Raw genomic sequence first — 15,780 nt, 5'->3', positions numbered from 1 at the left:
ATAAAGAGAATTGGTTTTTTGCTGAAGAAAACTGAAGAAAAAAAAACACTGATATAATTATCCTCGTATAGCAAAGGACCAATTTTATAGAGCAAATGCTCTCTGCTTTGTTGACCAATTATATGAAACTAAATCCTATACAAAAATATACTGACCCACAACTAGAGGACAGATTTCTTGCTATAGAGGCTGGGGAGTGTTTAAACATCTGTGGTCAGACCTGTGTCCTGCTACACCAGGAGTGAAATAAATCATATGAAAGCTGATCCATAACTAATGGCAGATTTGTTTGCAACTGTTGGGAGTGCAGCTTTATCCCACAGGATAAAGGATCCAGTTCCCAGAGCTGTGTGAAAAATAAACTGCAGAATAATCACACATTATCCCTGACTAAAATAATAGAAGGATTATCTGCAGTACTATTTACATAAAACACTGGAAGTAAATATGCTATGTATTTCTTAGAGAGAAGAAGCGTCCTCTGCCCACTCCTAAACAACTAACTGTAGAAGACAATGCAATTAGTCTGTCTGCAGAAATGAGATGGGCAATACATTGAAGCAACAGTTAGTTTGTTATTTCCTTTTGAAAGATTATGAAACAAACAGTAGAATCATAATAGTTATGAGAGAAGAAGGCCACTGCCCATTATTGCTGACTTCTGGTTGGTTTAATTCAACTCACATTTCTTTAGCAGTTTTGGAGTGAAATTATGTTTGCAGAGTTTAAAATAAAAGTGCATAACAAATCACCTCTTTCTTGCCCATGCATCCAAAGACCAGATATGAAGTGAAATGCATAAGAAAGAATGCAAACAAATCAGGAAACGGCTGATATTATTTTGTGTGTAAAAAGTTATCGTAGCTTATTTCAAAGCAGAATATGGAGCATCTGCCAAAACATAAAGAAAGATGACCACACGTTGCTTGCACCAGCAAATTAAGGAGATTTGGTCTTTGCCCCCTACCATCCTACTAACAGAGCAGTGCTCTCTGTTTTTCAACTTGCTGACAAATGACTTCCAAAACACACCAGCAGTTCTCATCGTCTCCCTAAAGGGACATTGATCTCAGGTCACTGAGTATGGGCAGCCACTGAGAGTTATTAATAACTCTCCAATACTCCCCTGCTGGAGGCTAGCTGGGAGCTTCTCTCAGTGACACCATTCATATTTGCAGTTTAGCAATGTGATAAATACAGCCTTGTATCTGTGAGAACGGATTAAAGGATTTGCTGTTAGCAGCAACCAACCGAACTCAGTAACAGCAGCAGCTGTATTTTTTCAGCAAATGAAGACTAAACTTGATTGAGAAAAAGAAAGGAAGAAAGAAACATATTATAAATAATAACAAAACTAATAATAATAACAACAAATCCACTCGCCAGCATTTTCTGGAGCTTTCAGCCACATCTCATGGTCTTCATGAGTGAGTGAGCAATCTCCTGAGATGTAACAAACCTAAAACCTCCAAAATAAAACATGTCGCCCTTGAGTGAAAATCCTTTATGGTCATCTACTATATGGTTGCCAAGTCATTGGTCTCCTGCTGATGAAGACAGTGAGAAGTGGTCAAAAGCTTAGGAAACAAGCAAGTAAGTGGGCCTTAAGATATTTTTGTCAAACCCCTGCTTCTAAGATCAAACATAAATTTCCATGTTATATCAATTAATGACATCAGTTACAGCAACTCAGAAGACAGAACATTAAGAGCAGAGAGAAGACAAATCACAGGATACAGGACAATAAGAAAGACCAAAGGTATACAAAGAGCATCCTGTATGTACAGTATATTTGTTGTATATACAGTTTAAAGAGGGAAAAGACTGGAAGAAGCACATTTTCTTCAACTTTTACATCATCCTTGCTAAGATTAGCTCCCTTTCCTCAAACAATGAATTTCTCATTTTTCGCAATGAACCTCTTCACATGCAGGTAATGTAGTGATTCAAAATGATCTAGATGAGCCCTTGAAGCCATTAGTCGGAGATGTGTGAATAGCCAGGGACAGAGACCATGTGCAGGCTGACAGCTCTGTCTCAGCATAGGCCCAGGACTCAGAACTGAGGCGTATTCACTAACGCAACGCAGATAAAATAACAGAAGATCGAACTCTGCCTTCAGGGGAACCAGGATTATTAGAGAAGCCTGAATGAAACCCAGAGAAATGAGGAAGCATTTTTGTCCCACGTGTGTCAGATGCTGTGACAAATAAACTTCAGAGTTGCAGCTGGTACCATTTCTCCATTGGCCTTCCTATTATTCTGGGATTATTTAATGAATGCTGTATGACTCGCTGAGGCTGACTCAGTCCAAATGCCCTGCTGCTCCTGTTTTTATCCAGTGACAGTCGCCTTCCCAGGTTCAGCTGGAGGCTGTGGTGCTGCTTAGGCGCCGGGAGGAGCTGCGTGATGCCCGCTGCCTGAGGTTCTGAGAAATAGATCGATGAAGGTTCCTCATGGAGCAACTGGCTGCCATGGTGACCAACCAGGGGTGATGTATAGCTTGGTCAGCAGTCAGGCGGGTGCCTGGGTCCACTACCAACAGGCGCTGGATAAAGTCCTTGGCCAGGTTGGACACAGAGGGCCAAGGCTGTGGAACAAAAGCAGCAGAGAAAAGCGACTGCCGTCAGTGTGAATATAAAAACTTTCACCACAGAAGATGTCAGTTCAACCTACATATACAGACACTGCACAATATGCAAGATTTCACTCTAACAACGCAATAACACTCTGAACCCTACTCTGCTGGCCTAACAAGCAGAACTCAGCTCAAAGGAAAGCTAAATGTCACTGGGCAAAGGGAAGCAACAGTCTTGGCTGAATGAACAGAAAGCCTGGGAGGTAGGACAGCCCTGCCCTAAGTGTTTTTTCTTTAGCTTCACAACAAAGACACCGCAAATTAGCTTCATCGGGATCTTTTGCTCTTTGTTAATTCAAATATAAAATCATTTGCTATTACCTAAGCTGACATTCAGGAAATCTGCCATGCCATCTTTTCAGTGGGAGAAAAAACATCCCAATTTGGCTTTAATAAAATAATCATTATCAGGGTTAAAAAGCAAAGTCATTCTCTTCTCACAGTTTAGCTGGGGTTGTTTGAATGAAGTCAAGTAATGATAAGCATTATTCAGAGAATGCTTCTTTACTCACTTTTATTTCACTCTCTTTAATATGCAGAAGTATTTCCATGGTTGCACAACAATTAGCCCAAATATTTCTCCACTGTGTCTGGCTGAGGGTAAATACTGTAAAATCTCTTGTTCCCTGCTCAGCTCCACACAGACTAAATCTCACTCTTAAAAGAGATCTCGTTCTCCATTTTAATCCTGAAATGCATTTCTCTCTCCTTTTTTTTGTCCCTTACTGAGTAATGACAATTAATCAAGCATGAAATTGACAATTGCGAGACTATTGCCGGTGAAAGGAATTCAAAGAAGCAGGGACTCGCTTATTTTCACATTGCACTGACTAAAGAGAAGTGTGTGTGTGTGTGAGAGCACAGTGCAGGATGTCATGAAAATGCCATCTCGCTCAAACTTTCTTCTTATTGTGTTGTTATTTCACACCTGAGAAGCAGGCAGATGACACTTGGTTTCCTTGGGAAGGAGAGAAAATATTTGACTGAGCTTTCACAACTAACAAGTCTCACTTTCTTCTTCATCTGACACTCTTGGTGATTTGGTGAGGCTCCTTATCACTGTGCTATGAAATACACATTTGATTAGTTATGGCTAACAGCTTCTCTGAAATGACAGAAGCCACAGCTATAGGTAGAAAAAGTTTCACTCCCTAAAGAAGAAGAGATGTAAGAGCTTTCTTCCCTGATCAGAGCACCTACAGGAAGTTTATCTCTCCTCCTTATTTCAAACATTTTTCACATCACAATACACAAAGGCTTTATTGTGTTTGGAGGGAGGCAGTGAGGGCCGGTGTTATACATCACTGCTGAACAGAGCGCTGGTCGACGAGGAGGGAGGGGGGCAGACTAGTGGAGTGCAGACATGGCATAAGCAGTGGAGAAACCTACAGGGCTTGGCTTATTGGACAATATCTTGTTAGAGTGAGTGAGAAGCTCTGCTGACTGGGTTTGCAGCATGCTACATCTTTACCTGACAAAGGTATAATTGTAACAAATGAAGAAAACACTAGAAGGTTGGATTACGCTAATGTGATCACAAGGATAATGCACTTTTGAGTAATGAACTACTCCACACAAGAGCATCCACCACACAATTTACTCAAATCTGATTCACCTGGCGGTGTTTCCCGAGCACGAAAGCCATGTTTAAATGTGCCTCATCATAATGAGTCTAAATGGGAAAGGTGGTCTGTTTTTATTTCTGAAGAAACCTGCAGCTAAACCACAGTAATCAAAATATCAATACCCGGATGCAGCAGAGATTGGGCTGTCATTTACAATACATTGTGGCAAAGTGGAGGCTGGATTTGTTCGCTTGGCGCTCACTAGGGGGCAGAATGGGTTAACCGTTACCCAGGCTGCTCTGCTGCTGAGAGATACAAATGTTTGGGCTGGGTTAGGAGCAGCAGAACACAGAGGAGGTTACCAGCCTGCTGTCTAATGCAAGGATTTGTACTTTACATACAGAAGGTTGTCATGCTACACACACACACACACACACACACACACACACAGACAGACACACACAGACACAGAGGAATTGACTCATGCGCATCAGATGAGAGACTGATTGTGTGTGAGGGAAATGCTCTGTTTTACGTGCAGTGAACAGATTGAGTGATAAGGTTCAAAAAGCCCCCGAGGCTACATCCGTTCTTCCTCTGCCCTGCTCATCCTCCAACCTCCTCCACCCAGCCATCCATCAACTGGTCCGCCTTCTTCCCCTGATACCCACATTCCCTACCGCTGCCCCCGTCCTTTCCCACTGTTGAGTAAACACAACAGTGTGTGTCTGCACTACAGGTCTGCAGACCTGGTGCTATTGCACCTGTTGGGGAGGATTGTATGCATGGTGTGTGTGTTAGTAGAACAGGAGGGAAGGGGTGGAGGATGCTGGGGAGACAGGGGAAGCCGGTCTGTGGGTAGGTGGTGGCAGTTGCTTTCATTTCCGAGTCTCAGCTTCAGCTTACTACTGAAACCCCTGTCTCTTGTTTTGTGGAATACTTATCTAACCCCGGGAGCCTTACTGATGATTATAAATCAATGTATAAACTTTGATTTAACTGCAGAATTAAAGACTTTAGATGAATAACTCACTCTATGAGTGAAAACATAGACTTTGTTAAACAGGAAAATCTAAATAATGGAATTTGTGAAGGAATTTTAATAATTACATTTTTTATTTTAATATTTGTGTTTCAATTTGTGTCTTGACTTATTTTTTGTTACCCATTTTCTTGAGTGTGCACTACTAAATTCAAAGGATAGCCCGTGTTTATGGTGGTATGATGTATGGCTCAGTGGTTAGGGCCATTTCCTTATTAAAGTTTAAATCCGGCAGCAGGTTTAAGGCTTAATTTCTTCATTTCAAAACTCAGTGGATCAGCATTCCTATTGGCTGACTGTGCACAGCCCCACGGTCAGTTAAACAAAGGTTAAACTTAGTGTCTGTTGAAGCCAGTCCATAAGATAACACTGAAACAAAAAACAGATACTGTGTCGTGGGCTTCAGTTTAAATAAATGGAAGGCAGAGTAAATATGACTGCACCTTATGGGCTTTATCAAAGGAGTTGTCTTCCATTTTTTTTCCCCAGAGTCCAAAGAGGCAGATGCAATGTCTGTTCCAAGAAGCAGGTTTAGTATCTGACACCACTGCTGAGTAAAACTTCAGATTCAAAGGAATTTCAGGTTTATACATTGTCTAGATAACTTAGTAAACCTCTGTATTACAGAAGGCTGTAAGTGTCAGTGTGGCTATAAATGTGTTTGTCTTTATGTGTTAGCCCTGTAATAGCAACCAACCAGGTGCACACTGCTTCTCACTTAATATTTATTGTTATAGGCTCCAGCAGCCTACAAACCTAACCAGGATAAGCAAAACAAGTAACAGACATGAAACATAAAAAAACACTATACAAATATAAATGACTAATTAATTACTCTTCTATTATCCATTTCTGGTTGAGAACATTTTTAAGGCTCTCTTAACACTGATTGCATTTTATCATGTAATCATCCATCCATTATCTATACCGCTTATCCTATAATAAACACTTTGACCTATCCTGAACAGGGTCACGGGGACTGGAGCCAATCCCAGCTGACACTGGGTAAGACGCAGTGTCCACCCCGGATAGGTCGCCAGTCTATTACAGGGCTGACATGTAGATAAACAACCACACACACTCACTCCATCGGGCAATTTAAAGTCACCAATTAACCTAAGCTGCATGTCTTGGACTGTGGGAGGAAGACAGAGTACCTGGAGAGAACCCGCACAGGCACAGGGAGAACATGTAAACTCTGCACAGAAAGGCACCAAGTGTTCGACTGGGCCTGAAACCTGGAACCTTCTTGCTGTAAGGTGACAGTCCCCAACCACTGCTCCACCATATTCTGGTGCACTGAACCAATCACATTGTTGCATCTCAGGGTTATGTGTAAATATTCCTTGCAAGCTATGTAAAATTGAATTGTGCTGTCTTACTGGAGGTGTTAATGCTGCTGTAAGCATACTGCACAGAGCATCCAGTCAGCCTTATTATTCACACTATAAAAGAAGTTGTGTGTGTTTTGTGAATCTCTGTCCTGATTTACTATGTCAGCTCATTTCAAATGAAACTCTTCAAGCTTAACATGTGAAGGGAATTCCTGAAGCCGCTAAAATTGTTCTCATCCCAAAGAGGAGCACCCTTCGGGGTGGCATGAAGAACCCTTATGATGGCAGAGGTCTGTATTTTGCAGACAGACCTTCATCACATTACAGCATTGTTATCACAATATGTGTGTATCTGTACTACCGATGCGGTGGAGAAGGTGGAGCCCTGCACCTGACTGAGAACGAGTGCCTTGTCAACATGCAAATGTGATTGACTGCTGATCCTGAGCCATTAACTGCTACCGAACCATGTATGATGTCTTTATATTGTCATCATCACATCAGATTGATATCTTTATTTCATCTAGAACTAAGATGCTATGTATATGCTAGTGTATTTCTTCTCAAGTTTTTCTTCTACAATTTCAAATGCCACCATGAAAAATGTGAAATAAGTTCTTGCATAAATGCTAGATGGATTTTTTGCTATTGTGCATTTACTGTTCAGTGCAGCAGTCAACAAAGGGATAATAGTACAGAGCCTGGGGGGGGGGGTGCTTTTTAAAAAAAAAAAAAAAAAAAAAAAAAAAAAATTCAGGCTGCATCCCTAAAAATCAGGGATGCAGCCTAGCACACAGAATAATCCAGCCTGAACAAGCATGAACTCATCACAGAGCCAGACTGAATGGGCGGTTAAGAGTATCAGTTTTGCTATTTTTTTGGTGATGCAGTCTTATTTGATTTTGTGTTGAATGTTTGGAAATCAGTTTAAAAAAATATTCATTTCTGTTGTGTGACAAAGGAAAAGGGGAAGAAACATGCAGCATTCCCTTTTCCAAAGTATTCTCAATGAGCCAAACCAAATGGAAAGTTGAGATACCACAAGAAACTTTCTCATATTTATTCATGTGCTTAACATTGTTGGAGAGAAAGGGATAAAAAAAAAAAATCACTTCGTTACCACACCTGCACATGCTCCGTCAGTTTTCTTTCTATTTATATTCTGCGAGGATGGAATAATGTACTATTTCTGCTAGTTGTAATACCATAATAATTGGGGTGTGATTCATAATCGTGTAGCGAGTAACAGCCATGCTGTGTGTGAATAGATGTGTCACTAGTGTTGGATAGTTCCAAAGCAAGCACATCATGTACATCATCCATAACACAACCAGACTGGATTGTGTTGTGGATTTAAGGCCCAAGGTCAAAGTAGAAATGGCAGATGGGAGTTTTACTTAAAACTGGAGGCAGAAATAGTCCCATTCATGAGGTTAAGTGTCATCTGGCTGAATTATTACAACTGACTTTTCTGGATAAACTGTGTTACTGAGCCTCAGGATAGTATCCACACACTGAAGAAAAAAAAATCAATTTGATTGCATGAGAGCACAGTGGTTAGAATTTAGTGGGAGACTGTCTATGACTATAAATTTGCTACAAGCAGAGGTCAAGTGTACATATTATACAAAGCAAAGGCATGTGTGAACATTAAGAGAACTTTCTGTGAGAGAATATTTATGAGTAGCAACGTGAACAGTATGTAACAGCTGCATGAACTAGCATTCAGCTATTGTCAGTCTGTGTAAGCAAATCTACACAAAAACACTTTACAGCTACAGCACATTACAAAGAGCTTCACTTTGAAAACTGAAATACAAATATCCGCAAAGACTAAACAAACAATAACAAAGAGTTGATTATTAGGGGAAATCTACTGTAAAAACTGACTTTGTATTGCTACAGTAGAGAACTTGTATCCCAAAAGATTAAGGTTTCTTGGCTGTGTCTTATGACTTGTAGCGGTATCTTGGTATGCTACATGCCCAGACATCGTCCTGGCCTATATGCCCAGTTTCTGCCTTGGTATATGCCAACCCACCCTCACAGCAAAACGTACAAAATTGCCAACCTATCACAGGGCTGACACTTAGAGACAGCCACACACACACACACACACACACACAAACACACAGTTTATGTTTCGTAGTCCATGGGGACTTTACATTGACTTACATGCATTTCCTGTAGACTAACCCTAACCTTAACCAGAACCACTACTTGCCTAACTCTAACCCTGACCCTAACCTTAACCTAACCCTAACCTCATCCTAACCCTAAACCATGTTGCCACCCTAAAATTCAATTTTTTGCCCATGGGGACCTCAATTTAGGTCCCCGCTGTGAAATGGGTCCTCATGAGTTGGTATGGAATCAGGAAGAAGTCCCCACGTAGCAGGAAAAACACGTCCACACACACACACACACACAAAACATTAGTATCGCCATAGTACCTGGAGAGAACCCATGCAGGACACAGGGAAGACCTGCAAACTCCACACAGAAAGGCAACGGGTTGGCCTGGACTCAAACCCGGAACCTTCTTGCTGGGATGCAACAGTGCTAATCACTTCAACACCATGCCACCTAAGATTATTTTGCCTCTAAAACCTACTGCGCAGGAATACTTAATGTATTGAAACGCCCAGTAAACTTACTTCTCCGTGGAAGCTGTATTTTCTTCTCACAATGGATCTGTAGAGCCGTGTGTGATCATCATCCTCAAATGGCATGGATCCACTCAGCACAATGTAGGCAATCACCCCCAGGGCCCACATGTCCACTGCACAGGAATAGGGTCTCCTCAGCAACACTTCAGGGGCCATATACTCCAGTGTTCCACAGGTGGTTTTCAGGGGCCATGAGCAGTCTGCTCCAGTATCTCCCCTGCCACTTCTGTCAGTGCCAGAAACCTCAGAGCCCATGTCTGTGCCGCCAAAAGTGGCCAGTCCAAAGTCCGTGACCAGCAGCCTGGAGTCATCTCCAGGGTGGTAGTACAGAAGATTCTCAGGCTTCAAGTCTCTGTGGGTGATACCCAGGTTGTGCAGGTATCCCACCCCAGCCAGTGCCATCTGGAGAGATTGGGTGGCATCCTGCTCTGTGAAGTGGCCCTTGCTGATAACACGGTCCAACAGCTCCCCACCTGTTGCCAGTTCCAACACCATGTAAACCCGCTGTGGAAACTGAAACACCTCGATCAGCTGAATCACATTAGCGTGGCGCACCCGCCACAACACACCAAGCTCAGAGGTGCACACCTCACGGGCCTCTGGGGCCTCTACCGCCATCATTTTTATGGCAAAGGGCTGGCAAGTTGCCCTGTGCTCCACACGCACAACACGGCTATAGCTTCCACGACCGATCAGAGCCTTGATCTCGTACCTGACAGGGCACAAGGGAAACAATGACTCATAACAGCATAATTTCTCACTGCAGCTGATGCAGGGAAGGTATCTGCTTACTGTGACAGTTGACAAGGCATAGTCATGCATAATGATCTAAATCACACATGAACATGACAATACTTTATATAAGCTGTGACTAATTAGATGTGAATCAAACCATGAACTTCACTGAAATCACATTAGTTTCCTGCTTTTATTACTTCTTAGCTTTTATCTGACAAGTACAGGAGGGCAGACTTCAGGTGATACATAGCCCAGACCTCTAAATATGAATATCTATTATTACTTCTAACAAACTGTATTGCACAAGTTGGTGATGTTAATCTCAAAACAATGAGAAGGCTGGTGTCATTATAAAGCTCCCATAAGTATTTGGAAGTCTTCAAACAATCCGTTTTAAAATAAATGATAAAAACTGCTCACAGAGTTGGGGTGATGTCACTTGAAATTGGAAAGACAAAATGGTATTATTCCACCAGTGTCAAGTATGATTAGATCAACATGTTTTTGTTGAAATAAAAAATAAAAAACACCAGCATTTTATTGCTTATTTGGTTTTGGCAAAATCAAGTCACATTTTAACATAAGTGATATAAACATATATAAATTAAAAAAGAGCTATGTAATACTGTATTGCAGAATTCCAGGAAATCTCATTGATTCAACAAAAGATTTTTTGTTTATTCCCTGTAAAACATGTTTTAACACTACAGTAGTTTATATTTAAAGCTGATTCAGAGTTTACTGATATTGATCTTGCATCTTTACTGTAAACATTTACCTTGCTGTCACACGTGGGTCAAACTTGTCCTTATACTTTGCAGCTTTGTCCTGTTGTTGTCTGTCACTGTGTGTCTGCTCTTGGCTGTCTGATGGTGGCTGACAATTCTTAACAGTGGTAGAAAGCCACAAGCTTCTTTGCTTCTCCAGACGCTTCTTTGGCTCATTATAATCACCTTCACGTGCTTTGCTGAAGGCCACAAGTGACTGCATCACATTTACACAGCCCTTTTTTGATGCCTCAGGCATCACCTTACAGTTCCCACAGCCCATCACTCATCCAACCATTACTATGGAGCGAGCAAAAGATTCCTACACCAGCTGAAAACTTAATGTAGCCTGGAAATGTGAGCACAAGCCTACACGGGAGCAGTTTGTTTCTGCTGCAGCATGCAGGCTTGCGGTGATGGGAGGCGCTGCTTTACAAGTGTAAACACTCACTCATGGTGAACTCCACCCAGCCACAGATTGGAGGCTAGCAGGTGTGTGAACTCACCCTGTCTCACTTGTGAAAAGTGACAAGTAAACAAAAGCTATTGTGGCTCTTCATAGAGCAGATTACCACAGTGATGGCAGACTACAGAGTAGTGTGGAACTAAGTCAAGTCACACATCAGTAACATTGTAACATCACATTTAGCCACACAATATAGACCTTCAATCAATTTAAAATGCTACTTGGTCAGCTTCACTGGCATAAAAATGGCCTCCAGTTGTGGAAACTGTTCTGTTAAATCACAAAATGGTCATGGTTGAGGAGAAGAAGATACTGATAAAGCACAAGGAAACATTTTAAAAACTTTTGTGTGGAAAAATCCTTTAGTGCTGTGCCCAGTGTTTCTAGCCATTTCAACCATACAAATGTTATAGCCCAGGCTGCCGAGAGGTAAGGGAGTAACATAGAATAGCCAGATGGAATGGTTCAAGTGTAGCTGGTTAGGTAGCGGCAAGTGGTGACAAACAACCTTAAATATACAAATTCCCCATCACAAAAAGTGGGGGAGGAGAAACACTGACAACACAGAATATGATTACTATTACACCGGGCTGTAACATAAACTTGACAAACACATTCAGCAAAAATGAACAAGACCAAGGCTGAATAGCTTACACGAAGCTGGGCTCAATATTCTTTGATATTTTACTAAGTATTCCATTTTAAAGTACACATATTTTCAGAACTTAAGATCCTATTTTACATGTATTTGCTAGTTGATTTGTTGCTCTACATTTCAGGAGTAATACTGTAACATTTTTCCTCTACTACATTGACTTGACAGCTGTTACTGGTTGGTTTTCAGATTAAAAGGGTACTCCAGCAATTTAGTGCTGTAATGATGACATAATCATCAGTGACTTTGTAAAGCTCCCTCCAGAGCCACACAAGACATTATCCAACTGTTCTCGCAGACTGAGTAGTACTCATTATGGAGAGTAAATTGACTCTAATAGTTTATTTAACAGGGACAATGCACATTAAAACACATAAACATTACTGTAAATGCACCAGAATTAGCCAAAAGGCTATTTTTCATCTGTACTCTTTACACAGATGTTACAAAATCACACCTAACATTGACTTAAAAAAAAAAAAAAAACATAATAGGGTAAATTTTCTATAATTAAAAGTTTTTTTTTTTAATCACTCTCATTCTCTCCAAGTTAAATTCTTTTCTGTTACATTGTTGGTGATGCACCTAGTCAAGCCAGGCCACATGACCTTGGAACTATACCCACAAGTACAGGGACTTAACACACCCTCATACAACTTATCCACTGAAACACTGGTAGCATGAAGAACTCATACTGTTAGTTACAGAAACATGTGTACTTGCAGCAAACTAACATACACGTACTTTAGTAGCGGTGAAATGCAGCATTGTGTAAATGACTTTTATATTCATTGCATTTCTTACTGATTGTGTCTGTGTGTCAGAACCAACACTGGAGGTTCACATGATCACTGTATTGCTTGCATTGCTGAGCACAGTAAATGTCATCATGTCCCTCTCAAGAATGTGACTAGCTACTTTTTCTGTTTCCGCACTGCGTTGTGCTGCAGTCATCATGAGGTCATAATCTTTAGAGAATAAAACGGTCAAGCCTCCACTGCCTCCATGCCTCTGCCTGTACATTGCTAAATGAGCTAAACCTTGCAGAAACCGTGGAAACATTTACATATTTATTCATACATCTGTGGAGAGGAAGTAAGGGATTAAAAAAAAGAAAAGCAGCAACACTTTTTTGTACCACAAATAATGTGCTAAACCCTGAGTTTAAATTATTCTTTTTCACTTGAGCAGAACTGAAATACTGTGGTTATATGAGGTTTGTATAATGAGTTCATGTTTATGAATAAACTGTGCAGCCTGTTTGTGTATTTAGAAAGATGTGCATGGCCTGCCTCTTGTATAATAAACAATATTTGACATAGTGCTACCTTGCTGTTGTGGTCACAAACCACACTTGTCAATCACAACTCTTGATTTTTTTTTCTTAATTTTCTTTTGCTTTACTTCGAATTGTATGTAGGTGGTACTTGTAAGTGGTGGGTATTGCTGCTCATGCTAATTCCTCCTCTTCCGTTCATTTTCTTTTATTTATTTAAAATGTGTGGCTGCTGCTGCAGGAGAAGAATACACAATTTCCTGTATGCCAGTAGGATTATTCTCACAAAAGGGACTCGTGTATAGAAGCAGCAAATAGAAAATCTTTCATGAAATGAGGAGATGTTTAATCGCTATTGTGTTATATCCACTGGCAATTAAGGAGAGAAATGTTTATTTATATGAAACTGTCATAGATGCTAATACACATTGCTGTGTCTTTTCAAAGGTTTAAATTCTGTTGTCACTGGAAAGAAAAGCAGACTGCATCTTCAGTTGCCTGCTCCAGTTTTTTTTTCCTTTGGTCCAGATGAGCCAAAGGGGATGCTGGGCCTATCAGTCCATTCCACTGTCACACACTGTTTATCCCTTCTTGAAGGACTGCACATGCACACATACATCCCCCATGCTCCTCCACAAACAGGCACACAGAGCCAACAGAGGACATCACATCAGCACTGAGGTAGTAAATCGCCCTTCAGAAGTCTTCCTCAGGGGGAGTTGCAGTTCAGCATTTATTGAGCCACTATCTGATTACTAAAAGGCTATCCTCGGTTATAAATGAGCCCGCAACATGTGTGTGGTATTGGTAACGCTGGGGCCTTGGGAGTAAAAGCCATTATAGGCTGCTGTGAATCAGTTTAGGGCAAGAGTGGTCAGAGCGCAGCTGCTACTTGCCAGTCAGTGCATTACTGCTGTTATTGTAGTCGGCGGCTATGATATCTGTGTATAAGAGGAGTAGTCAGGGGCCAGAGCAAAAGTAACGCTGTGGACTGAAGTGGTTCACAAGCACAGTTAAGTGAAAGGCTATAAAGAAGCTGCTGTTCAAACAAGTTTTCCAGCCTAATTGACCATATAGGCCAATAGTCCCGGTTCTCTGATATGAAGGAGCAGGTGTACTGAACCTTCATTGTAGAAGAAATATTGGTTAAAGTTAATGAAAGGTACCAGATTGTTTAGGTTTAGGCACAAAAACTATTTGATTAGATTTGGAGAGATATCCTGGTTTGGTTAAAATATATATAATTTAATTTAATTTAACCAGGAAGTTCCATCGAGATTTCAAACCTCTTTTACAAAGGAAACCTGGCCAAAACTGGGGGATTTGCATTACATACGTACATTAATGTTACAGGAAATAGTCATCGTGATTACAATAATTAAGCAGTTATGGATAAACTAAAGAATATATCGCTCTTGTTAAAGTCAACCCGTCTCTCCAACCCACCTTCCACATTACATGGACAACGCAACCTGATTTCGTCTTTCTCCTAAGAAGACAACACAACTATTTGCCATGATAAGTTGCTTGCACTCACAACATATAGGGTTGTTTTTAAGGAAGAACAGGCTCTGTTGGTTCTAGGTACACTGTAACAAAAGGGATGCTAAAAAGGTTTGAACTTTAAAAATCTAAGTGTCAGGTAGCCAAGAAAGCATGGAGCCTATTTCCAGTGTGCAGTTACCATCACAGCTAGTGGGGATGATTAGAAACAGCATTTTAAAAAGCTGAGCTTCCCAGAGATTGCCTAATGTCCCTGAGCATTTTAACCCAAGCCACAGCTTTCTTCCTAAACTTTAGCAGTTTTGGTGCCTAAACCAATACTTGGTGTTACAGTAATACTCATGATTTTGTTCAACAAACAAATATCACTGTAATGTTCAAATGTCCACATAGACTTTGGTTATATACATATTGTGTCTGTGAGCAAATTTCCTCTTCCCAATCAGATGATCTGTTTTCATTTTTAATTTTTTTTTTTTACATTGACTTTATATAACTGTGGTCTAAATTTGGCATTTATTGTTAATAATAAACTAGAATAAGTCAAGAAGGCTATGAAAAAATTAGCACCAGCCTGTATGTGACATTCTCACTGATACAAATGGCAGTGACCCCAGTTCTTTCATATTCCTACACACAATCCTCTACACACCAGACGAGTGCTTCCAACGAGACCACACATGAACTGATAAAATAACCCTTGTGATGCTGATCAATCTCTGACATTTGTTTTCCTGTCTATGATGGGCCAGTCCCTCATGTGACCTCTGAGCCACATTCAGCATTATCCTGTTTATTAAATCCTAGGTAATTGTTGTTCTGTGGAGAGACACTAGTAGAGAGCTGGACATAAGAAGTATGTTTGCTTATTACAAGCAATGGAGAACTGGAGAAATCAATGCTTGAAGAGAACACTTGTTCTTTTTTTCTCTTGTGAAGACATTTAAGCCTAGCTTACTTTAATACAAGACTGTGGAATGAGCCCTGACTGCACATAGCTATGCAGCAATAAAGCAGGACTGTAGAGCACAATGGCAGTGAAACAGAACTAATTACAGTGACAAGTGAGGCAGGCGCCAGGTCTGTCAACAGAAAGGGAGGCTGCTACATCTTCTAAAGGCAGGACC

The 15,780-nt window shown here is 40.8% G+C and overlaps 1 protein-coding gene across 1 annotated transcript; it reads right to left on the bottom strand.

Annotated features, from left to right (window-relative positions):
* Nucleotides 1-658: 658 nt before the first annotated feature.
* Nucleotides 659-11,036, bottom strand: LOC109961220 (serine/threonine-protein kinase H1-like). Its single transcript, XM_020601895.1, has 3 exons — nt 10,765-11,036; nt 9,237-9,960; nt 659-2,590 (listed from the first exon to the last, which is right to left on the bottom strand). Exons 1-3 carry the CDS (start codon nt 11,034-11,036, stop codon nt 2,363-2,365), a joined length of 1,224 nt encoding a protein of 407 aa, XP_020457551.1. The 3' UTR covers nt 659-2,362.
* Between the last annotated feature and the right edge of the window lie 4,744 nt (nt 11,037-15,780).

The sequence above is a fragment of the Monopterus albus genome, unplaced genomic scaffold (genome assembly GCF_001952655.1).
Source record: "Monopterus albus unplaced genomic scaffold, M_albus_1.0 scaffold3.1, whole genome shotgun sequence".
Classification (NCBI taxonomy): domain Eukaryota; kingdom Metazoa; phylum Chordata; class Actinopteri; order Synbranchiformes; family Synbranchidae; genus Monopterus; species Monopterus albus.
This window is presented reverse-complemented; position numbering and strand designations above follow the sequence as displayed.